This window comes from Engraulis encrasicolus, chromosome 3, assembly GCF_034702125.1.
Source record: "Engraulis encrasicolus isolate BLACKSEA-1 chromosome 3, IST_EnEncr_1.0, whole genome shotgun sequence".
NCBI classification, from domain to species: Eukaryota; Metazoa; Chordata; class Actinopteri; order Clupeiformes; family Engraulidae; genus Engraulis; species Engraulis encrasicolus.
This window is the reverse complement of record NC_085859.1, coordinates 19,404,103-19,431,630: the sequence shown is the minus strand read 5'-3', so window position 1 is coordinate 19,431,630 and position 27,528 is coordinate 19,404,103. Positions and strand designations below refer to the sequence as shown.

Below are 27,528 nucleotides of genomic sequence, written 5' to 3'. Positions count from 1 at the left end.
CCTGGAGACACATACTGTATACGCTGCGTTCAGGATTTTGAGATTGGAGCTTTTTTATTAAAAATGTGGGTAAGTTAGAGCTGAATGAACACATTCTAAGGCAACACGGGGGTCCTAGCTTTAATCTCATTTCATGTTTTTATGTGCTTCGGAGGCTGAGATACTTAGGATTTAATAGGCAGAGGTCACCCTTTCCCAAAAAGGGCTTAGGACAAAATGGGTTAAACAACGGGGAGCCTGAACAGTCAGCGCCATCCTTTCGGCCATTAATAAAAAAAGAAAAACATGAAGTATTACGCAGTCCTTAAAAGCTTTGAGCCATTTTTTTAAAATAAGCCAAATCAATACATTTAGAAGAATCAGATCATCTACTGATGAAATATCATGTTGCAGAGGGTGACCAGATAAAAAGTATTTTTTCCCCCATGTGTACAGAAGTTCATGCTGTAGTGTCTAATGCATCAAATGAAGTGGCAGACTCACGCGTGTCGTTTTAAAGTAATTGTGGAAGTGGATGTCTTCTGTGAAGTCGATGACCAGAGCATTCTTGGGGGCCCTCTTCCGGGCTTCCTTGTCTTGTGCTTGGTCCTCTGAGGAGACAATATAATCAATAAGTCAAATAAACCCAGCTAGCATGGTTAAGAACAATGAATGCTTAATTGAATGGCAAAATGTGGCAGATCACAAATAAATATTTTTAGGGCTTTTTTGTGCCTTTATTTAATAGGACAATTGGAGAAGGGGGACAGGAAGTGAGTGGGAGAGAGAGAGAGATCATGAGGGAGGATCGGCAAATGACAGACATCGAACCCAGGTCGCCGGATTTGTGTTTATCGCACATTGGAGATGACTTATAGGTCGCTAATCATAGAGACAAGCAAGCAAACAAACAAACAAACAAACTAAAAAGTAAACCTTAATTGATTTTTTTTCTCTGAATAGAGGCTAAAAACAACAACAACAACAACAATTTGCTTACGCTTCTGTCCTGGTTTGATAAGCCAGTAGTCGGGGCCGACCCATGAGGCCAGAGTCTTGGGGCTGAAGTAGGAGTACTCCCTGGGCTGAGCCGACAGCTGCAGGCACATGGTGGTGATGTCCGCCTTGCCGATGGGGATGACACCACTGCACACACACACATACAGTATAAACACAACAAGACCCAGGGCTTTTTCTGAAAGGGGAAATAGGGGCGCTCCACCCTCATACCTATGTATATATATTTCAGCGCCCCTAGTAAATTTCTCAATCACGGGGGGGATCACCCCCCTTTACCCCCCGCAACCTGCCATGATGCTCCCTCATGCCAAAAAATCCTACAAAAAGCCCTGAGACCTAAGAAAAAACACGCACGTCCATCTAAATGAACTGACTGCTGGACTAAGTAAAGTAAAGTAAACCCTGAAAACAAAACAAGTCCCCAACACTAAGGCTCATCGCCCAAAACATCCTGATTATTTTTGTCTTCTCGTAAAAGCAATAAAAGACAGTTGTGGTGTGTAACCGATTTGTTTGGTCAAGAAGACTTCTGGAAAGGAAGTCATCGGATATGTTTGGTAAGAGACTGCAGTGCTTGATTCCAGGGAAGTCGGTTCACGCTTGTAGGAGATTAAACTGCGGCACAAAAGAATTGCCTTTTGTAAACAGAGCAAAACAAACAGACTGGGTGTTTAGAAACGCACAAGGGCAGGGCAGGCAGTCCGGGAAGGGGAAAACAGCTGCTGGAAACAGCTGTGCAGTTCTAATTAAATTGTAAAATTGTTATTGCACAGAAAACGGATTAGAAAAAGAGGCAAAAAGTAAGGACAAAGGCAGACACATTCACACAAGCTAATCAATTAAACGTTTTAAAGCTCACAAAATAACAGGCATGCAATTCCTTTGAAAGTGTCAGAGAGTAAGAGAGTGGCAAAAAAAATTACAGTCGCCGCAGGTTATTATAAGCAATGCTTTTCAACAGGATGTTTACAAAGAAGTCACTGATGGAAAAACAACTCAACCTAATGACACCACAGCAGCCTGTGGGAATATTTTAGGAAGCCAGAGCACCATGTCTTCAAAACTGACTGCTGGCAGGCTTGGCAACTCTTCACGCAGAGACACAGTTCACAGGCCGTAAAATCAAGAGGAATTGCCTTGCAAAACTGATTTTGATAAATACAATGTATACTTCAGACCGTTAGACACAGCCTTCTTGGAGATACAAACTATTGGAGAATTTCACAAGATAATGTTTGTAACATGTAAATACTGTATACCATAACTACTGGTACATGTACAATGTACTTTTTACTTAATGATATGAGATGACGTTATTGCAGGCATTGATAAGCGGTTAGGGCGTCAGACTTGTAGCCCTAAGGTTGCCAGTTCGACTCCCGACCCGCCAGGTTGGTGAGGGAGGTAATTAACCAGTGTTCTCCCCAATCCTCCTCCATGAATGAGGTACCCTGAGCATGGTACCGTCCCGCCATCCTGCTCCTATTCGGGCGCCATTGGGGGCTGCCGCCTTGCACGGGGGAGGCATAAATGCAATTTTGTTGTGTGGAGTGTGCACTTCTGTGCTGCGTCACAATGACAATGACAAATGGAAGTTGGAGTTTCCCAGTTGGGCTTTCGGTTTTCCCTTCATATGACCAAAGCAAACACAGATGCTGCGACAATGTGCAATGTCAATCTCCAAGGAAACAGCTGTTTCATAGGAACTTGACCATGAAGACTGAACACTTTGACCTCGAGCTTACCGTTTCTCTGTCCCTCCAGCGGCGCAGTTCTCTCTGTGCTCGTCGTATCCCTCGCCGCCGAAATCCCCCTGGCCCACCTCCTCAGAGTCGGCATCAAAGTTGTCCCCAAAGTCCTGGCACTCGTCTTCGTCCTGCTCGATGTCAGCGTTGACGTCAAACACGTGCTCGCCCTGCTTCATCTTCTCCAGCATCTGATTCATGGTCTGTGTGGTAAGGAGGGGGGTGGGGGTGGTTTTAGCATCAATGCTTCCCACCTCTATGCAGCCAGTGACTGGTGTATCCCTGGGCTCGTTTTTGATGGGGCAATGATGCTCTTGCTATGCAGCACGCATGCACACTTTGCCAGTTTGATGTATTTAAAATTCTAACCAGAATGCATCAAACTGCCAAAGTGCGCAAGGCATAGCAAAAGCTATCTATCAAAAACGAGCCCACTGGCTGCATACAGGCCTTAAGCTTCGTCAGTGTCCTCAGTTACCTTGAAAGGTGCCCAAGGTTTCAAATTAAATTCGACTGTCCAATACCTTTTACATGAATTGAATTGAGCATGTAACAGCAGTTAACATTATTGTACTTTAGGGTTAGGTACGCATGTACAGTATGATAAGTATAGTATATTAAATATGTGGATCTATGTAGATACAAATAAAATGCATCATCATCATAAATGCCCATCAAGCACTCCACCTGTGTAGCATTTACATTACACAGGGTCCCCACTCTAATTCAGATATAAAATTCCATGATTTTCCATGACTTTCCAGACCACTGCCAAAAAGCAGAATTTCCATGACCACTTGGGTAAAAAAAAAGGACGTAAATTATCTTCATCCCTAGAGCCGACGCAGAGCCACCGCCAGACTTCCGCGGGCTCATTGCATTCTAGAATGTTGCACATAACAGCGTGAAACCAAAGAGTCTCTGGCGAAGCGTTTTAGGATAACCAGTAAGAAACAACGTTATACACCAAACAAAAAAGTTTCTGCTTTTACAAAACTGTTAAGAAAATTACATGATATTCCATGACTGTGCATGCGAAATGGTACAATTCCATGACTGGAAAAACTTTTATGAAATTCCATGATATTCCAGAAATTCTATGACCCGTGGGAACCCTGATTACAATACCCGCACCACACTGCCCTATTTCAGAGCCTCATCCATGCTCATGAAGACTGGTCGGTGTCCTATGATGCTGAACATCTTAAGGAGTGATACTTTGACTGCTCTATTGATTAATGATACAGCCACAGGTATGTGACCATCAAATAAAGGCTTTCGAATATCATTTCACCTGATCTGGAGACCATCTTGTGAAGGAGAAGTCGCCCAGGGACGGGCAGATGGGGCGATCCTGCAGGGACTTCAGGCCTCCTGTTGAGAAAGGACACACAACCAAATGGACTAAATCAACTGAATAGGTTTAACCCTTTTACTTTGTAGTACCAACTCTCAGAAAAAAAAGCTACTGCTTGTTACAGGACATAACTGACTTCCTTACTGGACGGACTGGGATGTACTGTGGGCATGAAGTGACGGGGAAGGATGAACACACACACACACACACACACACACACACACACACACACACACACACACACACACACACACACACACACACACACACACACACACACACACACACACACACACACCAGGGCTTGACGGTATTTTTTTTTTGCTCACTGGCCACTGTGGCAAGTTGTTTTCCTGAGTCACTAGCCATTTAGCCGTTCTGCTAGCCAGAGTTTTATTGTTCATTTTTTTTCTCATTTGGAATATTCTTGCATTTAAAACAAACAATTCATGCAACTACTGTAATTTGTCACACCAAAGAATAAGTTAGCAGTCAAACTGGCTAGTGAGACTGAAATTGTTACCAGCCATAGCCAAGTTTTACCAGCATTTGGTCGGTTTGCAGGTGCCAGTGTCAAGCCCTGACACACACACACACAGACACTTTAATAATACCAGACCTTAATAAGAAGCTGACTTACACTGCCTGGCAGGGATACTACTGTATGTGCATGGTCAGAAGTGACAAAGAAATGTAATGGAAACACATGGAAACACACATGGAAACACACACACACAGACACACGCACGCACGCAACACACACACGCACGCAACACACACACGCACGCAAACACACACACGCACGCAAACACACACACGCAAACACACACACGCAAACACACACACGCAAACACACACACACACACACCTGCTTGCTATGTGCCTGCCTACCTGTGAGGTGTTGTGCGGAGACGTGCTGGGCTGGCATGGCACTGCATGGGGGCCTGGTGTGCAGCAGGGTCATGTGGGAGGGGAAGCGCAGCTCGCAGCGGCTGTCCTCGCTGAACAGCACCGACAGGAACACCCCCGCTGTACTGTTCTCATCGAAGGACGCCGCCATGCGCTGGAACATGGGGTCCACCTGACACAATGAAAAAAAAAACATATTCAAAATCACGAAAATAATAGGAAAAGCAGATGACAGAAAAAGACCTCACACATTTGCTACAGTTGCACCTATGCAGTGACAATTAAACCATGAGACCATTTAGTTTTATTGTACTCAAGATGTTTTATGCCTATAGAATATGGTGTGTCTTCAAAGTCTTCAAAGTCAGGACAGTGTACAGTACATACATACAGAGAGTTTGTTGTTGCGGTGCGAGGTTGGTATCTCACGACCTACAGTGTGGATCATCACCGTGAGTGCGTTTTAATATGCGACCTTGCCTCCTCCACTTGCTTCTCGTCATGATGACATCACTGACAACAGCATTATATTTCAATATCTTGCAAAAGCTCAATTGTAAAGTCTTTTTCTCATTTGCAATTGGGATGGTGAATGAAAAACAGTCCCTCAAAAGTTGTTGTGGCTAGGCTGACAGCTGGGAAACTTTATCGTTTTCTCCACGGAGGAGGGGCCAGGAGGCGGGACGAGGAGACAAGCACAAGTGGAGGAGGCAAGGTCACATATTGGGATGCACCCCGTTAGTCCAAAGTGACAGTCTGACCTGGCACTCTTCTTACCTCACATTTCATCTCTGACTCGGAGCGGTTGATGTTGCCCAGGTTTTGCTCCACGGTCTTCTTGGGCGGACGCTTCTTCTTGGTGGCCTGCTTGGCGGCGGTGGCCTCTGCCGCCGCTCCCTCCTCATTGGCTGCCGCGTCCTCACCTTCCTCTGGCCCTGCTGCTGGAGCAAAAAGAGCACATCATGTCTTGGCAAACTCATTTCCCAACGTGGGCAACTTCGCGGACGTGTGTGTGTGTGTGTGTGTGTTTGCTCATGTATGTGTGGATAATATGTATTGCCTATACATCAATAGGTGGGAAAACTTTGATAAATTCAATCGTCATGTCTAGACTGGGCAGGGGAAAAGTAGGCTATATCACAAACAAAACCGTGAAAAAAACAGGTTCAAGACAAAAATCCAGGACAAATATTTTTTCCAGAACATTTCAAGGACTGGAAAACAAATCTCTAAATTTCCAGGTTTTCCAGGATGTGTGGGAACCCTGCCAACCTTTAGAGGGGGTCGTCTTTATCATCATAGCGTTTCAGTTTATTCCCTATTTTCCAATATGTGTACATCATACTGTATTCCATCTCCCTCACTCATACACAGGCACACGCACATACACACACAGGTTTGGATTGGAAAGTGATGGGGATATTACAATGGCAAAGTGTCTAGTGTCTGCCATTTTTGGCTTGTATTTGTGGAAAAGTGGTGGGGACAAACTAGATTGATCTCAAAAGTGGTAAGGACATTGCCTGGTTAACACCAGACCTAATCACAAGTGAGATTAGGTCTGGGGAGTTGCCTATATTAAATTCCATAGGTGGCAGAATACTTGGCTATTATGACACACTGCCCTGCTCTCTGATTGGGCAGAGAAACTGTTAAGGTCGGAATGCTTGGCCATTATGACACAGGTACCATGATCTTGTACGTTATGAGTCATCCTCGCCATACTGTCTTTCAGATCGAAAAGATTGTGTAGAACTAAAGGCAGTATGGGAGTTCCCAGGCTAGTAAGGACGTGGCCAACACCTAAAATTATACCCATGCATGCACACCTATTGAATACACAGAACGCTTATCTAGTGTAGCCACATCCAATTCATTAGGCATGTAGAGTGCATTTTAAGGAAATTCAGAACACATTAGGGATGCAAATTATCGATTAATTCATTAATCATTAGTTGATAGCCTTATCGATCGACTTACGATTAATTGATAAGCTGCGTTTTCTCCCCGAAATCTTGTTTAATTAAATATTGAGATAAAATACCACATTTAAGTTCTATTTCAATTCTTTAATCCAAAGGTGATTTAAATATTCCCACTATTCACATCCCTCCTCACACACACTCTTCACACGCCTATCCATTTCACCTGGATCTGTTGTCAGTTGAATTGTCGATTAATTGAATTCATTTTTCAATGAAGGCATTGATCGATTAAAGTCGATTCATTGATTAATCGTTTGCATGTTGCATCCCTATAACACATACACTTTTCTCTACTCTACCAAGTCCAACAGGATAGGCTGTTATTCCAGCAGCCCCCAGTCTTATCTAACTTACCTTCCTTGGGCTTGGTCTCAGAGCCGAGGCCTCCCAGTACCCTGTAAGCATCCGCATGCACAGCGTCCACTCGCACCGCATAGATCTTGGTGCTGGCATCCAGCGTACCGGCAGCCACCTTGGTAAGCAATCAATACAAGAGGGACATTGTCTTAAAGTAAAGTACCGGTAAGTCTCTAATTTACACGCAGACGTCACTGCAAAAGCAGTACACGATAGGGAGTCTAGTAATATCTGTGAAAAACTTTGACTTACCTTAAAATTGAGCTCAGAGTCCTTCTGTTTCAGAATGTCTGCCATGTAGTCAATGAGATGCAGACCAAAAGCATTTTTGGTGGTAATTTTCTGCAAGAGATGACATTCAGAAGTGTATGGAGTCAATTTATTTTATACCATTTTCGTTTCATCCTTTGTATATTTTAAGCAAGTTTTCCATCGCCACCAGAGAGAAGGAAACAAGAGTAGCAACATCCTAAGGTGAATTTCACTAACACACACAACCATGATGCTTAAGCTTAATGTACTGAGTCCTCTCTTATTTCTTACACTCCCACTTACATTTTCAGTGGAGAGTTTGATGCAGGTGGAATAATGCTCGGAGATCTGGGCGGTGGACAGCTTGGGGACAGCCGCAGGGGTGTCTGCACGACTACACACAGACATAAACATAAACACAGACAGCGGTTAGCACGGCATCTTTCCACATCGCCTGCCTCTTATAGCTCATGCATTTGATTTTATTATTATAGGAATATCCCTTCACCTGTGTGTGGCGGAGTCGTTGAAAGACGAATCGGCTCCACCTTGGAGGTCAACAATCCTTGACCTACGCCTTTGACGTCTCTCCTGTTCGTCATCGTTGCTTGGAAGACACCCAAGCCGAGGGGTGCTGGTGGCAGGCGGCGCTGCCTTCGGCCCCAGGGATGGGGAAGACCATTGTCGGACCCGGGGGGTCGGGGTAGAGACTGCACTCATGATGCTTTGCCTGGGCAAAACAAGAAAGTTACCACAGTAAGCCAACGGCCCGTGTAGAGTTTTGTCTCCATTCATAACTGTAAACCAGACTCAATTTCCTCCGTGGCAGGGGCTAATGTTGCGCTAAATAGTAACAACGTTATGACACATGGATAGAGCTAACATTGTAGCAAAATTACCCAAGTTATCGTCACAAGTATAGGCTCATTGGCAATGACATCGCACACCAGTTATAATGTTCAAATAAGCATGTATCATCACGGTGAAAGTCTACTCTTGAGCTTTATTTGTGTTCACATATCTTGTCCACTAACTAAATAGTGTTTGCATTATAGAAGGACAGGACTTGAAGCTTGGTGAAACAAGCTTGCCGTGTGTTACTGCTAGCATAACACAGCTAACTTTGAGAAACAACAGTTAGCACGCCCTTTGCCAAAATCGGTAACAGCTTGGAACGCGGCGTTGCAAACAGAAAGAATACATAATATACCATAATGACAGCTCTCTTACCGAAGCCTTGACGAAATATTTAGTTGCAAACCAATATCCAGTACGACTGTATTGAACTTTTTATATTGCGCTTTCGAAACACCGCTAGCAGGTCACCGACAGTGCGCAGCTCAGCATTTGAATTTAGCGCCGCCTGAAAGAACGGTTTGAGCAAGACGTACTACGTCATCACGCAAAGTCAGTTTTAATGTTTGCCGCACGGTGGCAGTGTTGTCATTATTGTCTTTAGATGTCTGGTCCTGTGGATTGGGCATCCCAAATCGTAGCCTATTGCTTGCTATGAACGTACAGTCAACTTACCTTGACTGAATCAGCCTAGGTAGGTGATGTTTGGGGAAGTTGACTGGGTAATGAGACCATTCAGAAAACCCAATCAGCAGCAGTCCATTCACCTCGCTTGCATTCAGTCATCAGCATTCAGCTGCACTATTCACAGGATGGAAATTATCTGCACAAACGCCACAGGGCCCTAAGATAGGCCTATTTAGTGAAATTCCTCTCTAGTGAAAAGATAGTCTGAATGAGACAGTTAGATTATATTTGGACCGAAAGTGATTTTCATTTTTATAGCTTGAAGTAATTCAGTATCATGTGAGTCGGAAAGACCCATAATAACTCATTAAATATTTGCATCTTTCTATGAGCAAACCCATTTGCGAACATCACTGTCAGTGTGTCTCTTCTGCTATGTGAAGATATTACCTACTAGCCGTACTATTATCTCCTTGTGATCTCCCACTTTTCATCTAGCCTAAGTGCAGTCACACAGCGTGTTTACTGTTTAACTGTTTAATATTGGCCTAGAAAAATACAGAGTACTTACAAATTTGAGAGCATTTCCATAGTGCACACTATATATGGCTCCACATTTTAACCTATTATGAGAACTGGGCCTCAGCACACTTCTAAAGACTATAAGAACAAGTGAAAGACCAAATTTGCTTTTTGTCTCCCCCTTTTCTCTCTTTGTCCGTCTGTTAGCCAGTGTTTGAGCAGTCTTATTGTATGGCTGTGGACCTGAGGTCCTTGTTTTCATGCGTCTCTGCCTACTTTCATCTTCCGAGTTCATCCAGTCTGACATCAAAGGTTGGTCTCTACACTACACTCACCTGGCTCATGCCCGCCTCTGGCAGGTCTGCACTGGGGCAAAGTATCAGGTCGGGCATTTTCAGTGTAGACCGGTCCGCCAGGCATTAAGAGAGTCAATGAAGACTGTGACAGCATTTTAGTTATCTATTACAAGCTATTTTTACATGTCAAGAGCCTAAATGAATAAATCTAACTCAGAGAGGTCTGCTGTAGTGGCATGAGGACTGATACCACAAGGACCAGGCCAAAATCATCAACAGTCCACTGGGCAAATGCCCTGTATGCCCTTATATGGCCAATCCAGCCATGCCCTCTGGCCTGCCTTGGGCACCGAGTTGAGGACCAGTTCGCCGTGATTTGTCGAGAAAGAAAACATAGGGAGGGCCCTGCCGTGGCCTATAGCAGTAGGGCACTGGGTTGCTGCGCCGGCGACCCGGGTTTGATGCCGGCTCGGGTTATTTGCCAATCCTTCCCCGTCTCTCTCTCCACACTTGTTTCCTGTCTCTCCTCCACTGTCCTGTCGAAAATAAAGCCCTAAGAAAAAATATATATTAAAAAAAAGAAAATAAAGGGAAGATTTTGAAAGTGTTTAAAAAAACATTATGAGCAGCATCAGTGGAGCATTAACCGCTGTCAAGTCCTTTTACCCACCGTTGATTACAATCATTTTAGCAGAAATGGGGATATCAACATTTTATTCAAGATAAGATAGTGGCAGTGTTTTTTTTAAATAATAAAACATGGCGTAACTTACTGAATAAATATTAATTGCAGCCATATTGACATTCATTAAGATTCATATAGGCAATACTATATTATGACAGTACCTTGACATGCCCCTTCAAATAAAGTCAGTGATGCACTGTCCACAGATACAAGAATTCAAGGTTGCAGGGAAGTTCATTTGTTTTGTGCATTCAGATACTGAAGTTGGACGTTTCCTGTGAAATTGTGGTTTGTCTGTAGTGCTCAAGGGTGTGGTGCTCTTTTTTCCATCAATCTTTGGCATGAATGAAGAAAATTGTCATAAATGACTTCAGGACTTATCTCAGCGTTCCAATGATCAATAAATTTGTGAGATGTGCAGTAGCTCACACAATGTGGCGGAATGGAGAGGAGGATTACAGATGATGAGAGGATGACAAACGCAAGATCAATCACACACACACACACACACACACACACACACACACACACACACACACACACACACACACACACACACACACACACACACACACACACACACATTACATACCCCTCACTCTCAGTCATTGTCTTTAGACCGCCGGAACGACCAGCTAGGCAGGAAGAAGGCCAAACTAATAGGGGTCTTGAGTCGTTATCAATAAATAATGACGGTGCAACTCAGAAAACACCAATCTCCCGTGGCGACACGTTACAGGGGACTTCCTATGCCCCTCTGCTTTGTCACAAAGAGAAGACTAACCTTTTCTTTTCTTTAATGTGCATGGCCATACAATGCCACTGCATTTGAAGAGCTCTTTTCCAAATCGCCATGCAAAAGCCATGCATTCTTAAAGGTGCACTTTGTAGGATGGTGGCCAGAGTAGGCACCATGCGGCTCATTGAAACTAGGCTGCCTACTGCCAAATTTGATCTTTTCATGAATATTTACAGAATAATAACCCATTATTTACTATTATGATCAAAGCACAGTACCATCTGCAGCTAAAAATGTCTATTTAAATTCTGTTTGGGAATAGAGAAGATTCCCCTTTTCAAGTTCGAAAAATACAAATTTTCCAGTCATAATGAATACCTAGAATTTGATGGTGGTGGTACCTGTTTGTGAAAAAGGTAACATTTGTGAATGGGCAGCATGAATTCTAGAAAGCACCTTAAAGAGTCCATGTGGGCCAATGTCATGGCTTTTTCAGCCAACATTCATCGCCAGCATTTCCATCTGCATGGAAGGGATGCACTCTTCATCACCAGTATTATACAGTGTTTCTATGCGTAAACTACACGATTTCAAGATAGCATTGTTGCAAATGTAATTGGGTTCATGTAATGTCATCATTTATTGTAATTTCAATTATTTTTTTAATTTAGCAAATTTAAATAAGACAACAGTGATTTTATTGATGTTAACCGAGAAGCACAACAAACACACATCAGTTTTGAATATCTGTGAAAATGAATCTATTCAATGTGGCTTTGTAGAAAAGTTCTTCCTTTGCAGACCTATAGCCTTAGCATGACACCCATTTAAGCAACATGGAAGCTTTAAACGGCTTATCTTCCGAATAGAAATAATCCATTTAGCTCTGAATACATTCATGCCGCCAACAGTGTAATTTGGGTTAAATGGTTGTCTGGTTAGCTATTTCCCTCGCACATCTCCTGCAGCCATTAAAACATTGCATGCATGTATGCTGCTTTGGATAAAAGTGTTTCCTAAATGTAATGGCATATAATGCAATGGCATGCATGTTTGTGTGTACTGTATGTAGGCCTATGTATGTATATGTATGTATGTATGTATGTATGTATGTATGTATGTATGTATGTATGTATGTATGTATGTATGTATGAATGAATGAATGAATGAATGAATGAATGAATGAATGAAAGTATGTATGTATGCATGTATGTATGTATGTATGTATGTATGTATGTATGTATGTATGTATGTATGAATGAATGAATGAATGAATGAATGAATGAATGAATGTATGTATGTATGTATGTATGTATGTATGTATGTATGTATGTATGTATGTATGTATGTATGTATGTATGTATGTATGTATGTATGTATGTATGTATGTATGCATGTATGTATAGATATACTACGTTCGTGCATGTACACTGTATGCTGGGTACAGGCCGGTATGTATGGATCGATGAATGTACAGTAGGCTATATTTGATGTTGTGGGTTGTGTTTTTTTCCGGTTGTGTTTGGGTTGTAGTGACATAATGGAGTTTCACCTTGAGGAATGGGGGCATCGGAGCCTATACCTGCCACACAGCTGACTGCTGGTGATAAATGAGCTGGAGAAAGGGGTGTTTAGCATTCCCCTGCACTGTGCATCCTTCATGGGGTGAGCGTGGGTCTTGATTGGGTAGGGGTGGGGTGGGGTTTGGATGGAATGGGGTAGGAGGATAGTTACTTTGTGATGGGGAGGCACAACATAAATCCTTGAGGCACCACCCACCAGGGGCGCCTCCAGAAATGTTGGGCCCCATGAAAGGTTTTAATTTTTGGGCCCCCCTAAGGGCCCCTGTCAGTGCTTGGGCCCTTAGAATCTGCAACACCTTTCCGGCCCTAGCGGCACCCATGCCACCCACATCGACTTGTAAACAATATGTACAGCCTCCCCATGTGTGTCACGGAGAGGAGCTTTCAAAACTTTCAACTTTCATCTTGTGGACTCTCTCCACCTCTGCACTGAGACGCGTGCGGTTTTAAGATGACTTCCCTATGCCGTGATTAGATACGCAGATTTAGCTTGCAGATTTGGCTGGCAGATTTAGCTTGCAGAGCAGAGCTGCGCGGGCCAATGGAGAGAAATGGATCTGACAAGGGGGTAGGGGTCGTGATAGGGTGGGGTGGAGGTGGAAGCACGGGGAAGGAGGAGGATGTCTGAGTTTGTCCTGAGGACAAGGAGTGTGCTGAAAGGAGAGGAGAGGAGAGGAGAGGAGAGGAAGGTGAAAGAGAGGAGGAGAGAAGAGGGTGGAGGAGAGGAGGGGAGAGGATGGGAGAGTGAGATGAGAGGAGAGGAGGAAAGAAGCACAGAGTTTAACAAATGCAGCAGAGGGTGTCAGGGATAAACAGATGGCCAGAGTTGAACGCTGTCTGAGACGAAAGTGATTCCTTTCTCTTGTTCTACTCTCCTCTAGTCACCATCAGAGAGAGAGAGAGAGAGAGAGAGAGAGAGAGAGAGAGAGAGAGAGAGACAGAGACAGAGACAGAGACAGAGACAGAGACACAGATATTTAAAATAATCCCTTTATTGGATCCACACATCCATCAACATATCCCCAGCCCCCGAACCCATCCTAGCCTACCCCATTAAAAACCCACCACCTGCATTAACTGAGGGAGAGAGAGAGAGAGAGAGAGAGAGAGAGAGAGAAATGTGGATAGTAGAGAGATGCAGAAAGAAGGAAAGCCAGAGTCTTTAAAAAAAAACCCTCAGCAACCTTGATTTTATCCATCATAACCTGCTGTTTATGTCCATCAGTGAGTTGTTGTAGTCACAGTAAATTTGATAAACGCCATGTCCAAGCGGAACACTATCATTGGTTGAAGGGTGCATTTATTTGACAAGGACATTTCCTGTCCCTGTCCATGTGGTTGATTACACCTTAGACAATGCCAAGGACAGGGGGACTGGAAGCTGTGGTTATTCGTCAAGGCGTTGTTACTAAATCACCATGGTGCCGTTTGTGTTACTGTTAGTCCTATGGGGGGGCACAGGAATGCTGGTTCAATTCCCAACATCGGCAGGTGAGTGGGGGGAGTGAATAAACAGAGTTCTCTCCCATCCTCCTCCATAACTGAGGTGAGCTGTCTAAGAGATGTCTCACATACCATATATCTTCCCTAAATAAAAAGACAACATTTGGCACTTTTAAAATGGAAAAAAAAAATGAAATGAAAAATCTTTTTGTGAATTGAGTTCAATGCAAACGCACTTGGCCGGATTCCAGAGAACATGTACCGCTCCTGTGCGCACCACTCTATTCCTGCCAGCTCCCGAACAACTAGCCTGGTTCACACCAGACGGTGTGTGTGTAGCTTTGGCGCCCCCTGGCGGAGCAGAGCTACACACACTACCGTCTGGTACACAGCCATAGAGCACGCTCCGTCTCCAACCAGAAAATAGACGGAGCGTTTATTTCTTCAATATAAACGGTAACTCACATTGAGGAGTCACAAGACAGATTAGAGACTATATTGACTCTTTAAAGATTAACAGGAGGGGTTTTGAAGGAATTTGTTGGTGAGGAGGCCGTGCAGAAGCAATAAATTCTCTGTCTATTTTCTGGTTGGAGACGGAGCGTGCTTTATGGCTGTGTACCAGACGGTAGTGTGTGTAGCTCTGCTCCGCCAGGGGGCGCCAAAGCTACACACACACCGTCTGGTGTGTGAACCAGGCTACCGAACAACATGATCTCGAACGAATTGCGTCTCATTTCTCACGCAAACCAAAAACTGAAATTGTGTCGCATTTACGACGCATTCTCTTTGATACACATGCGCAGTGGTCATACAGCTGACCGTGACAGGTTAGGTTTAGGGAAAGTTTTGGTCAGGGCACAAATTTAAAACTCAGAAACGTGGCATTACTGACAGGTTAGGTTTAGGGATGGTTTTGGGAAGGGCACAGCTAGACCAATCAGAAGTTACCTATGTGCTCTAGACAGCAGGGAAAGCGTCAGAATATGTACGCAATCTTGGATGTTGGTTTGAGTGAGAAAAGAGACGCAATTTTTCGAGATCAAGCTCCCCGAAAGAGGCTGTCAAATATTGCCCCGCGCCGCATGCTTTTGCGCTGCCTCCCGCGAGTCCCGCGCGAGTCCTGACCGCTGCAAACCTCTACTTTGAGACAACTTTAGTTGTGATATTGCGCTATTTTGTATTTTATTATTTTATTTATCTAGTAGCCTATTGTTGGCAGTGCGTACAACTTTAAAGCACTGCTTGTGCTAACCACTTCGGAACCACGGCTCGGACAAAAGCGGAGATTGCGCACGATCCATCATTCCATCTACCACATTTTCCAACACGGTTTATTCTTTCAACATATTTTAGCATTTCTCCATGATAATGAATGATAATGTCACGGGGTGACACACTTGGGAGGAAAAACTTGAATTGTGACGCTCCGTTAAACAAAGATGGCTGCGCCCTGGTTGTTTGTGAACTAATGAAATAGGATGCAGGTGTGATGAGAGGTGTGATTGGTCCACACGGGTTTGACAGAAGAAGTGTCAAGGCCGGAGCAGCGTGCATTCCGGGAGGGGAGCGCTTTCGTTGTGTCAGCTTCATGCCAGGTCTCCCTTCTTCCAACATTGTCCCTAACCTTAACCCTAACCCTAACCTTAACCCTAACCTTAACCCTAACCCTAACCTTAACCCTAACCCTAAACCCAAATGAAATGTTTGATTACCATCGTTTCCAGTTAGCCTTCAGTTGCGCTTGATTGTTGACGTCCGTCTGCATTATTCTTCCCCCCAGAACCAAACTACCCCAATTGTCAGTTCCCCCTTTCGTCGCCCAACCACGAGAAACGAGGCTATTCGTAAAGGCACCACAAGGCTTAAAGTTGTTTTTTTTCTGTTTTTCTCGTAAAGACTTCCCGAATTGACCCGACTTACTGTTGGGACTAGGGCCTAGGCTACTCGTTGACCTACTGCCTGGACCACATAGCCATCAGGACAGGTTGCGCCCGATCCGTTGATTCCCTCTATCATATTTGGTGTTTTCTGTTAATGCATTCTTGCATTTCCCGTGCCAGTGAGTGGCGTGACGACATGGAAGCTTCGTCCCAAAGAACGCCTTGGTTCGTAGTGACTGACTGCCGCTACCGAAATTTACTGACGCGTCTTTTTTCAAATCATTCCAGCTTCATGCCAACAGTGACATCACATGTTACCACAACAAACATTGGTGATGGAAAAGCAGTGTATTCTTTCAAAACATTCTATTCATTCTACCATGCCAACCAGAGAGTGTTACCACAACAAATCATTGGCACCTTGAACGCTTCAGTATTTAGTAAAATGCACTCTCGTTCCACATATCGTAGACTACCAAATACTTCGCACCACTGTGTATTCTTATGAAACATTATCCAAGGCAATGACACATGACATCACATGTTTACCACAACACATACCGGAGTCCCCACAAAATGTTCCAGCATTTCTCCATACCAAGTGATGACATCGTCCGTAACCAAAATAATTCTGGGTGATTGGCAGGCCTTGCCTATAGCCGCGCTAGACCCACATCTAACCAGATGAAAGCGAATTCCTTTCGCAGACGACGGGGGTCTTGCACTGTGAAGCAAGTGTGGGCCTACAAACAGCTTCTGATTGAAAAAAAGAATGATATATTCAAACTAGGAAATTAAACTTGCCATGATGATGTAGGCCTATTGTTTAACATTCTGGCGTTAGGCTACTCCATGACACCGTCCGTCACCCAAATAAACCTCAACGACAGATAGGCCAACTGGACTGTTTCGTATCAAAAACCCAACATGTCAAGTTATGAAACACCCCTGAATCAGAATTTAAACCAACACAGGAGGGCGTGCACACTTCAGCTGTGATGAAATCTACTGACTACCGGTACCGAATCTGAGGATTGGAGTTGAACTCAACCCCATTTTTCTGTTGGGAAAGGAAGACGCTGTCAGTCAAAGTGTTCCCTGTCATTGTTGAGCACACAAAACTTATGATGACTTTTACATTTAATTCCAGTTTCCGTGTGCACGGGAGTGCTATGTCACAGTGAATGGGACTTTTGGGACTTAGTCAATTAGATGTTTTATAGGCCTATTCATGATTTTTATTATTTATTTTTTTGATTTTATGTTTATGTTTTATGTTTATGTTTATGTCGTTTTTTATGAGCCATATCACAGACATATTTAACTTTTGTGGACCGTAAAAGTTGACTTTATTTTTTGTTTTACTTCACTGACTGTAAAAGTGGAAAAGCACATTTGATCCAAAGTAGAATTATGGACTGTATGTGAATTGCCAACCAGGAGAGTGCAGTTGGCAATGACAGTGGTGACGTACATGGCTTCATGATGTTCGGTCATTTTTATTATTATTTTATCCAGATAAGCCCTTGAAAGGCACTTCCCCACTTTGTTGTCAACACACTCTTCACTATGATGACACACACACGCAAGCACACACGCACGTACGCACGCTCACATGCACACACTCACACACACACACGCACGCACGCACGCACGCACGCACGCACGCACGCACGCACACACACACACACACACACACACACACACACACACACACACACACACACACACACGACTGAACTGACAGACACCTGGGGAGGCATGAAAGGGTTGCCACTGTGCAATACCAGTGAGGAGAAGACATCAAAAGCTGGGGCGAATTTGGGGAAATGTTGCTTTGGGTGGCGAGTCAGGAGAGTGAGTTCTGATCACAGGGTCAGACTGGGATGAAAAGCACCGGGGAGGTGGTGGAAGTCTGGGGAGGGTATTTATTGCAAGCTTTAATCTTAAACAGACGCGGATAGAGGGATGACACAGCGAGTTGTCTTGTTTGCGTCTATGAGAGGGTCATTTTGACTGGTGAGGCAAAGAGAATGAGCGAGTGATTCGGAGAAAGAGGGAACAGAATAAGAGAAAAAATGTGAGGGCTGAGAGAGAAGAGAAAGACCAAGAGAGGAATATTGCACAATTGTAGAGAGATATATATAGAGAGAATGAGCGAGAGACGGAGAGAGGGGAGAAAAAAGAGAGAGAGAGAAGGGTGGGCGCAGAGACCAAGAGAAGGATATTGAGAGAGAGAGAGAGAGAGAGAGAGAGAGAGAGAGAGAGAGAGAGAGAGAGAGAGAGAGAGAGAGAGAGAGAGAGAGAGAGAGAGAGAGAGAGAGAGAGAGAGAGAGAGGAACAGTGTATGAGAGAGGTCACTCTTGTCTCGGGAGTACGATTTCCACCCCCAACCAACCATTAGTTCTTGAAGAGGGATTTAAAATGCAGATTGAATTGTTGTTACAGGCATATCATTGACTACCTGCTCTCATTTCACACCCAGGAAGTGTTTGGCTTAGTCTGTACAAGTGGAGATAATATAGAGGGGGGTGAATAGGAGGATAGCTGCTTTCACTCGGGTCCTCTTCCACGTCCCCCATGCTTGGTTATATCTGGAGGGGAGAGATATAGTAGCTTATCCCCCCTCCCTCCCACCACTTCACTCCACCCCACTCCACTCCACCCTTTTATTGCATATGAAGCGGTGTACATTAATTCAGGGCAGTGCAGTTGCCTTTTCTCCGGTATCGTTGTGGGGGTTCAGTGCCGAGTGGATGCTCATAATGACAGCGTGGAAGTCATGTTCTGAGTGGTAATTGAAGGCTGTGTGAGAGAAAATGCCTGGTAGAGCTGAGTGTGTGTACGCACCGGTGCTGACCCACAACAGGGTCGTAGACGGCAACTCATTAGATGGCTGCCAAACTGCCAATCTCGGCATCTATAATGTGGAAACTTTGGCAAACTGATGGTGACTCACACACACGCACACACATGCACGCACCCAGACACACACACACACACACACACACACACACACACACACACACACACACACACACACACACACACACACACACACACACACACACACACACACACACACACACACACACACACACACACACACACACACATTCTCTCTCTCTCTTTCTCTCTCTCTCTCTCTCTCTCTCTCTCTCTCTCTCTCTCTCTCTCTCTCCCTCACACACACACACCCAATACACACACACACGCACACACACAGACACACACACACACACACACGCCTCAACCCCTGTAATCCACACGCAGCAAGATTACTAAACACCTCTCTATAGATTGAGCTTCTCACTCCTGTAGCAACTAAATTGTTTCATTGCCTGCTCTCTTCACCTCAGTGAATCATGATTTTCCAAAACCAGACAGACAGACAGACTGAAGGCCCTTTAGCGGCTCTGAGTTTTCACATTGTGAGAAACAGGGCCCCTGACAGCTTTGGCTGGGCCCTGGGACAAAGTCATTTGAAAGGGCCCACCTCTCAATGCACAGAGTAAATTGAGGACCTAATTCTCGGACCACCCCCATCTCCCTGGGCCCAGGACCACCGACCTTTTTGCCCCCTACCTTGTCAACATCCCTGACTGCGTGGATGCCTTACAAGCTGACCAATGGGTCGGTGAAGCTCAGGGACAAAACATGTTGTGTCATTTGTTAGATATGTCATATCTGTGTAAAAAAAGGGGTAGTGTAATAATAGTGTCATAATAAGGAATCAATGAAGCATAAACTGTTTTTGAGTCATATTCAAGTCACATTTCTGGTTTGTGATATTTGAGCAATTGGCTACATTACATTAAAAATAAGAATATTAATGTGCCATTTTTAGCACAAAATGTGTTGCATAGGCCTACTACAGTATTTTAGCGGAATAATACGTGTACACATGTTGTGTCACATTCCACACTTATGTGTTAACCGTCTTAACACAATGCATGTGTCAAAAAATGACATTCCTTCTTGTAGTAGTGCAGTGTAGTAGTGCTACTGAATGATTCATTTGCCTTGTGTTGTGTCCACAATCTGTTGTGAAGGGCACCTGATCCCCTGAAAAATGTACGAGATTGTGAGAGGCGCTGCAGACCTTTAATATGCTTTGTTTTTGTAGATCTTCTGTTTACGTGTACGTGATGCTTAAGATGTGATTGCCTTGGTTGGTGGACGTGGGGTTACGAAATACTGGAGAGCTTACGATAATGGCAGAAATTCATACATTCACATACGCACACGCACNCGCACACGCACACGCACACGCTCACGCGCACGCGCACACGCACGCGCACACATGCACACACACACACACACACACACACACACACACACACACACACATGCACACACATGCACGTGCTCACACGTGCACACACACACACACACACACACACACACACACACACACACACACACACACACACACACACACACAGCCACATGCACGCACACACACATACACATATGCACACTCACATGCACTCACACACACACACACACGTGCACACGTGCACACACGCACAGCCACACGCACGAACACCAGTTGTCCAGAGAGAAGATGTGGGGTTGGGCATTATGAAGAGCTGGAGAGCTTCCTTTATAGCAAGGTGGAGACACACACACACACACACACACACACACACACACACACACACACACACACACACACACACACACACACACACACACACACACACACACACACACACACACACACACACACACACACACACACACACACACACACACACAGAGGTGCAACCCATTTCCATATCACAGAGGCCTGCTTCTTTCGTGGGGTCCATTGAGATGGGTTTCCTCTTATGCCCATAGAGGAGGTGTATGGGATAGATGAGAGAGGGGCATTCACCCCATTCAAAGACCCTCCTCAAAAGCCCTCCTATTTCCCTCTATACCTGATTATCTCTCTCTCTCTCTCTCCCTCTCTCTCTCTCTCTCTCTCTCTCTCTCTCTCTCTCTCTCTCTCTCTCTCTCTCTCTCTCTCTCTCTCTCTCGCCTTCTAATGCCCCCTTTTTATCGGGTAAGGGTTTCATATTCCTGTGTGGATATTAATGTGAGAATATTGCAGTCGCCCCCCTCGACATTTTAAGCAGCCTGCTCTCAAAATGCAATCTCATCCCTTCATCTCCCTTCATCCGTCACGCAGTGTGTGTGTGAGTTTGTGCGCGTGTGTGTATGTGTGTTTGTGTGTGTGTGTGTGTGTGTGTGTGTGTGTGTGTGTGTGTGTGTGTGTGTGTGTGTGTGTGTGTGTGTGTGTGTGTGTGTGTGTGTGTGTGTGTGTGTGTGTGCATGCGTCCGTACATGTGTATGTGATTTTCTGTTTAAGTAGCTCACTGTTTCTTCCACATGCCTGTGGCTGTGGGTCGCGGCACATTCGTCTCAGGAGAGAAATCGATTTCCGCCACGCTTGTCAGGAAACAGTTTTCCCGTCGGTAGGATGCATGTTAAGACGTGACAACACAAGACAGAGGAGCAGGACCTCAGGTTCAGCATTATCAGGATCAGATTATGGGTGGCCTGCGAGTGCGGAGAAATGATGTGGGTGTAGGCAGGTGGGGAAGGTGGATGACCCAGGCTGGACTGGGGGAGAAATAGGATCCGGCACTTTGGGCGTAGCCCCCTAATGCGCGCCGTACCTCCTGAGGCACGCTGTAATAGACATTGAAAGTTAACTACCATAGCACTACAATACTATGACACAACACAGGCCCTTTAGTAATGCACCACGACTTGGTCATTACCATACTGGTAACAATGAATGTATAAAGCCGCGCCTTAAGGGGTTAAAGGGGCTCCTCATAATTAGTGGTGCAAAACTCACTCACCAGTGGGCCCTGCACCCTCGTGGGCCCCTATTTTCAGAATTTAAAAAAAAAAACGTTTTTTCTTGCATTTCTGAAAATAGGGGCCCACAAGTGTGTGTGGCCCACCGGGAAATGCCCGCCATGCCAGATGGCCAGTCCAGCCCTGTGAATGCCTGCTTTCGGGCTTGGTAGTGTGCCACATGTCACACTTTCACACTTTGTTCCCACGTGTAGCCTGCGTGGAACATGTGACCACTTAGGGGGACAAAGGGGTCGGCTGTCCCCGGCCCAGATAGAGAGGGGGTCCCGAAATTAGATCCACATTACATTGTATGTATTGAGAGGGGGGGCCTTTCACATGATTTTGTCCCGGGCCCGGCTAGAGCTGTCAGCGGCTCTGTGACCTCTCACTCTTAAACTCTATTACTCAAGCGTTGCATAGATATTGGCTTAATCAGAACACATCTGATGCAAATAATTGGCTTTGACGTTAGGAGGATAAGGGGGCTCCAAAAACGTGAATACATGTAGACTGTTTTTGTTTTTGACTTGGTGGGTGACTGCTTTTGGGGGGGGGGGGGGGGGTGGTTGGTGATGAGTCACTTTAGTGGTACTTTGATCCCAAGAGTAGTCTACGTACTCATTTACTATGCCCACTTTGAATGAAAAAAGATTAAAAGATTTCTCATTTCACAGTATTTCACAAATACCAGCCCAATCAGAACCCATATGACTCAAAGCTGAATTGGCTTTGACGTTAACAGGATGCGCCGTTAATGTCAAGTGAGTTTCAAAACAGTAAGATAGCTTTTTTATTAGCATGGCATCTCTAATATTCCGTTATCTGTAGAGCAGTTTAGCATGGATTAACATGGTTTTAAAAAGTCACTTCATTAACTGAGTGATGAAATGTTTACAATGATGATGATGCCACACATAGACGTTGTTTGCTTATTTACTTGCTAATATGTTTATTTATGATGCCCCAAAGCATCATTCATTTATATATTCAGCTATGCCGCTCTCATAACGATGAAGCATTTAATACTGCTCAGTTTCAAATGGGAGGGGGAGGAGGGCTCATTTAGAGTCTGGCTCATCATGGGACGTGACAGTTTGTGGCATCGATACATAAACACATGAATTATTGCTATGTTATGACAGAAAACCAAGTAGTGTTGAAGATGGCTACAAGTGAAATCTTCTTGTGTGTGTGTGTGTGTGTGTGTGTGTATGTGTGTGTGTGTGTGTGTGTGTGTGTGTGTGTGTGTGTGCGTGTGTGTGTGTGTGTGTGTGTGTGCGTGTGTGTGTGTGCGCGTATGTTTGTGTGTGTGCGTGTGTGCGTGTGTGCGTGTGTGTGTGCATGCCCGCACGCACGTGTGTGTGTGTGTGTGTGTGTGTGCGCCCATGTTTATTTCACAATGAAATAGAACAAAGATATCAGATGTGCCATCATGCCAGCTGTAGAGTCAGTGTTACAATGTCAGTACCAGACTACAAATAAAAGTTGATGTTGGTTATTATAACAAAAGAGGACAGCATTGATCGCATGCGCCCCAACACTAATATTCAGGCCCTGTGGCCTAAGGGCTTTGGCAAGCTTTGGATATCAAGAGCTGTGTGTTTTTGTTTGTTTAGTCTGTTTTTTTTTTCTGTGCTCAGTGAGCACAACATAAAACGTTGATACCGTGCTGATACATTATTCAATTCAAGTTGACACATGGGAACTGTATAACAAATAGTTTTGAATATTTCACAGCAAGTGATTTGCTGCAGAGTAAAAAAAAGATGCAAAAAAACACGTTTTATACTTTTTTCTACAAAATCAATCCCTCTCATCCCCCTTTCCCTTCCGTTCACCCGGACCCACTTCTTCTGTAAATAGAAAGACGCCTATCCAGGCAATTCATATAACTCCACACTTGGTGAAGCGGAACAGCGGGGAATAGCGAATTCAATGGAGTAAATCACACTGAGCTAATGGAATAACACACTGGAAGACTACACACTCATGCGGTTGGCTTGACTATTGGTGTTAAAAGACCTATAAAATAAAATCCCATTTGGTTTCTCCAGCTCCTGTTGTGTTGTGTTTTTTTCCCCTGAGAAGCATGCAGTCACCTACAGTATTATTCTTCGCCCGCTAATTCTTAGTGAAAGCTGTGAAATTGGCTTAAAGATGAGACCACAATGGTCTTACGGTGGCGCTAACAGTAGGGCACTCGTCTACTATGCGGCCGACCCGGGTTTGATTCCCCGTCCGGGTCCTTTGCTGGCCCTTCCCCGTCTCTCTCTCCCAGCTCGCTTCCTGTCTCTCCTCCACTATCCTGTCATAAAAAAAAACAAATAAAGGCTTGAAAAGCCTCAAAAAATAATTTTAAAAATATGAGCACAAGGTATGGTAGTGTTCTTAACTGTTGGCACCCTGTCACAAAAGGGGGGAAAGCAGTGATACCCCCTGTACCCAAACCCCACTCTTCCTTTCCTCTGTTGGTTCACATCGTCATTCTTTTCCTCTCATTTTTGTCATGCGGTCTGTCATGTCTGGGTTTTTTATTTTTGTCCTTCATTTTTCTCTTTCTTTATCTGTTGTTCTCCTTGGTGTTTACGTCCATGAAATCACTGTCTACCTCACTGCTGTGCATCCACCACAACACAAAGGCCCCTCACTGAGTGTTGTGCAACCACCACCACAACACAAAGGCTCTTTTAAGATTTCCCCTTTCAGGACCTCAGACTTTTTTTTTTCCCTAGAGTCCTCTGTCTTCCATCTTCCTTCAAAGCCATGTCTCTTCACTGCCTCAATGTCACATATGGTATTGTGTTGTTACGATGTTCGTATTTTCCACAAGAGCACCTCTTCTTCCTGCAAGTCCCACGAATTCCTACGTCTGTCTATTCATCCCAAAGATTAACATCTCTCCTACACAGTAAAAAATGCAGTGTTAATTCAACACTTAGAGAGTATTCGGGGACCAAATAAACTCTAGGAGGTGTTAAATCGACTCTGTTAGTGTTGCATTAACACTGCCGTTTTTACTGTGTACGCAACATCCTTTTATTAATCATCTCCCCTCATCCTGCTTCCAATTTCTTGCTGTTCCTGCACTGGGAGTTTTCAGTCCTCTGTCTTGATATGATTGGAATTTGCTGTTTAATAACGGGTATAAAAAGAGGGGTGTCAAAGGTTTGAATGAAAGGAATTTCATATTTGGAGCCGAAAACTTTCATTTAATTGAGTTGAGTGTGTCTGTTGGTATGGAGATCTAGCTCCTCGCGGAAGAGTTATCAAACACTCTCATATAAGGGCACTAGCTGTTCCCGAGAAACACACACACACACACACACACACACACACACACACACACACACACACACACACACACACACACACACACACACACACACACACACACACACACACACACACACACACACACACACACACACACACACACACACACACACAACCTGTCTCCCTTCTCTTCTGCTATATGCTGCTAACACAATGATGAATGGCATTAGAGATCTGTCTCCATTGAAACACATGAGCTGAGCACATCTGTGAGTTGGCACAGTAGTGTATAGCAAGAAGTAGACTTGCCTTAGGGAGGTTTGACAAGGTCTAAGTACTCGTGTACTATTGAAACCCATGAGCAAAGATGTAATATAGCAAGATAGATGTAGTAGTGGGAGCATCATCCACATCCACATCATTGTTACACGCATGGACAAGGATATTTTAAATTCTGCTTCCTCTTCCTCTCTCCGTCGGTATCTATTCCCAAAATGTTGTGAACATGATCTGTTCCAGTTTATTGCACTGACTGAAAATGATTTTCCCCCACTTTTTACCAAATGTAGCCTACATAGCAGTCATTAGTGGGTGTATCATCCACCATCGTGTAGGCTATCAATGTTTTAGACATCTATTCCCAAAATGTACCTAACATTATTTGTTCCAGTTCATTGTGCGGATTGAAAATGTTTTTCTGCTAAACAAGCACAACAGTCTATCAAATGTCTTGTGCCTCAAGCATGCATAATGCAAAAAGACCATCAAATATGATACAATACATTTGTTGCCGTCTATGATGGCTTTGGAAACCCAGATGGAAAAAACTGATGCAGACAAATACATCGATCTGTTTTATCACCTTGATTTATTCATCTCATTTTGTTAGAGTGGGGGTTGCCTTTCCTTACGGAATCGTATCAGAATCTAATCATCTTACAAACTCGTCAAGTGGATTCTGTTTATATGGGCTTGCAACTCAATTCATGAAGGGTATGTGTACACTGTGTGAAACGTTTCCTTTCCCCTCTTTAACCTAGCCAATGGCCGGGAAGTGACTGTGCATTATCCTGATTGTACACAATCCAATATGGAGTATGGAACCTCCCCCTCACGTTATGCAAATGTAAAATTTGAACCATAGAGGTAGAAAATAACACTAGAGTGGACATGGCAATTCACGACAGCACTGGGAAGTGGCACATGGCGCCTCCCATTGTCTGTAGGTAGTGTAGGCACCTTCAGTCAATTCAAGTCGATGGAGAACACGCCCACCTCTGTTAAAAATTGGACTAAAACTGTGTGAATATGAAGTAACCCATTAATCAAAGACCAGATTTGAAATGTCAGGATAAATATCTACTTAAATCATATGAGCCGATAAAATACATCTAAAAAGCGAATTATATTAATTCTGCACATATTTAACAACACACTTCAACTATTGTCCTTGTAGAGTGTGTTGATGGACATTTTCACATTATTAAGCCATTTTTGACAGAGGTGAGCCTCCTTGTCCATTCATTTCCATTCATCAGACCTACCTACAGATAATGGCCGCCACAGATTGCCGTCAGAAGGGGGGCGGGGTCACCTCTAGTGTTATTTTCTACCTCTATGATTTGAACTCAAGCACAAATTGTGATGATGAACACATGTACAGGAAAGGGGTTAAACATGAGCTATACGTTATATCCAGTTAAATACAAATAGGATACAAATAAGTTGACTAACTTATGTCTAAAATGAAAGTTCCCTTTTATAATTCATTTTATTCAAATAGCGAAATGTGTATAAATAAAAAAAACTATACCAAACAATTACTATAAAATATTCATAAAAGAACTAAAATAGCAACGGTGAAAAAAAAACAGGACCAGCATTCATAACCATAAGCCACACGGCAGGTTTGCCAAGCATAAACCTCTATTTAGCATATCGGCATGTCCAGGCACGTTTGGAGGAACAACAACGCGTCTGGAACAACAAATCCCACACATGTGCAAACATGAAAGGGTTGACACGTACAGTATTGAGCAATGTGGATGGACACCCTCTGAAGTAAATTGAGATCGCCAAACAAGGGCGGACGCTGCAGGATGTCAATCTGCATGGAAAATATGACATTCCTCCTCTGACCTTATCGCTGTTGTCCTCCTTGA

General features: G+C 44.1%; 1 protein-coding gene across 1 annotated transcript in view; it reads right to left on the bottom strand.

Moving 5' to 3' along the window:
• The window catches only part of ncaph (non-SMC condensin I complex, subunit H), a 13,471-nt gene extending 4,521 nt beyond the window's left edge, over positions 1-8,950 (bottom strand). The window contains exons 1-11 of the mRNA XM_063193518.1: positions 8,835-8,950; positions 8,113-8,334; positions 7,908-7,998; positions 7,605-7,694; positions 7,350-7,467; positions 5,788-5,951; positions 4,993-5,182; positions 4,039-4,118; positions 2,745-2,947; positions 980-1,125; positions 484-590 (exon numbers count right to left, since the gene is read on the bottom strand). Coding sequence (XP_063049588.1) covers positions 484-590; positions 980-1,125; positions 2,745-2,947; positions 4,039-4,118; positions 4,993-5,182; positions 5,788-5,951; positions 7,350-7,467; positions 7,605-7,694; positions 7,908-7,998; positions 8,113-8,324 — 1,401 coding nt within the window. The 5' untranslated portion in view covers positions 8,325-8,334; positions 8,835-8,950. The remainder of the gene's footprint in view (positions 1-483; positions 591-979; positions 1,126-2,744; positions 2,948-4,038; positions 4,119-4,992; positions 5,183-5,787; positions 5,952-7,349; positions 7,468-7,604; positions 7,695-7,907; positions 7,999-8,112; positions 8,335-8,834) is intronic.
• Positions 8,951-27,528: the final 18,578 nt, after the last annotated feature.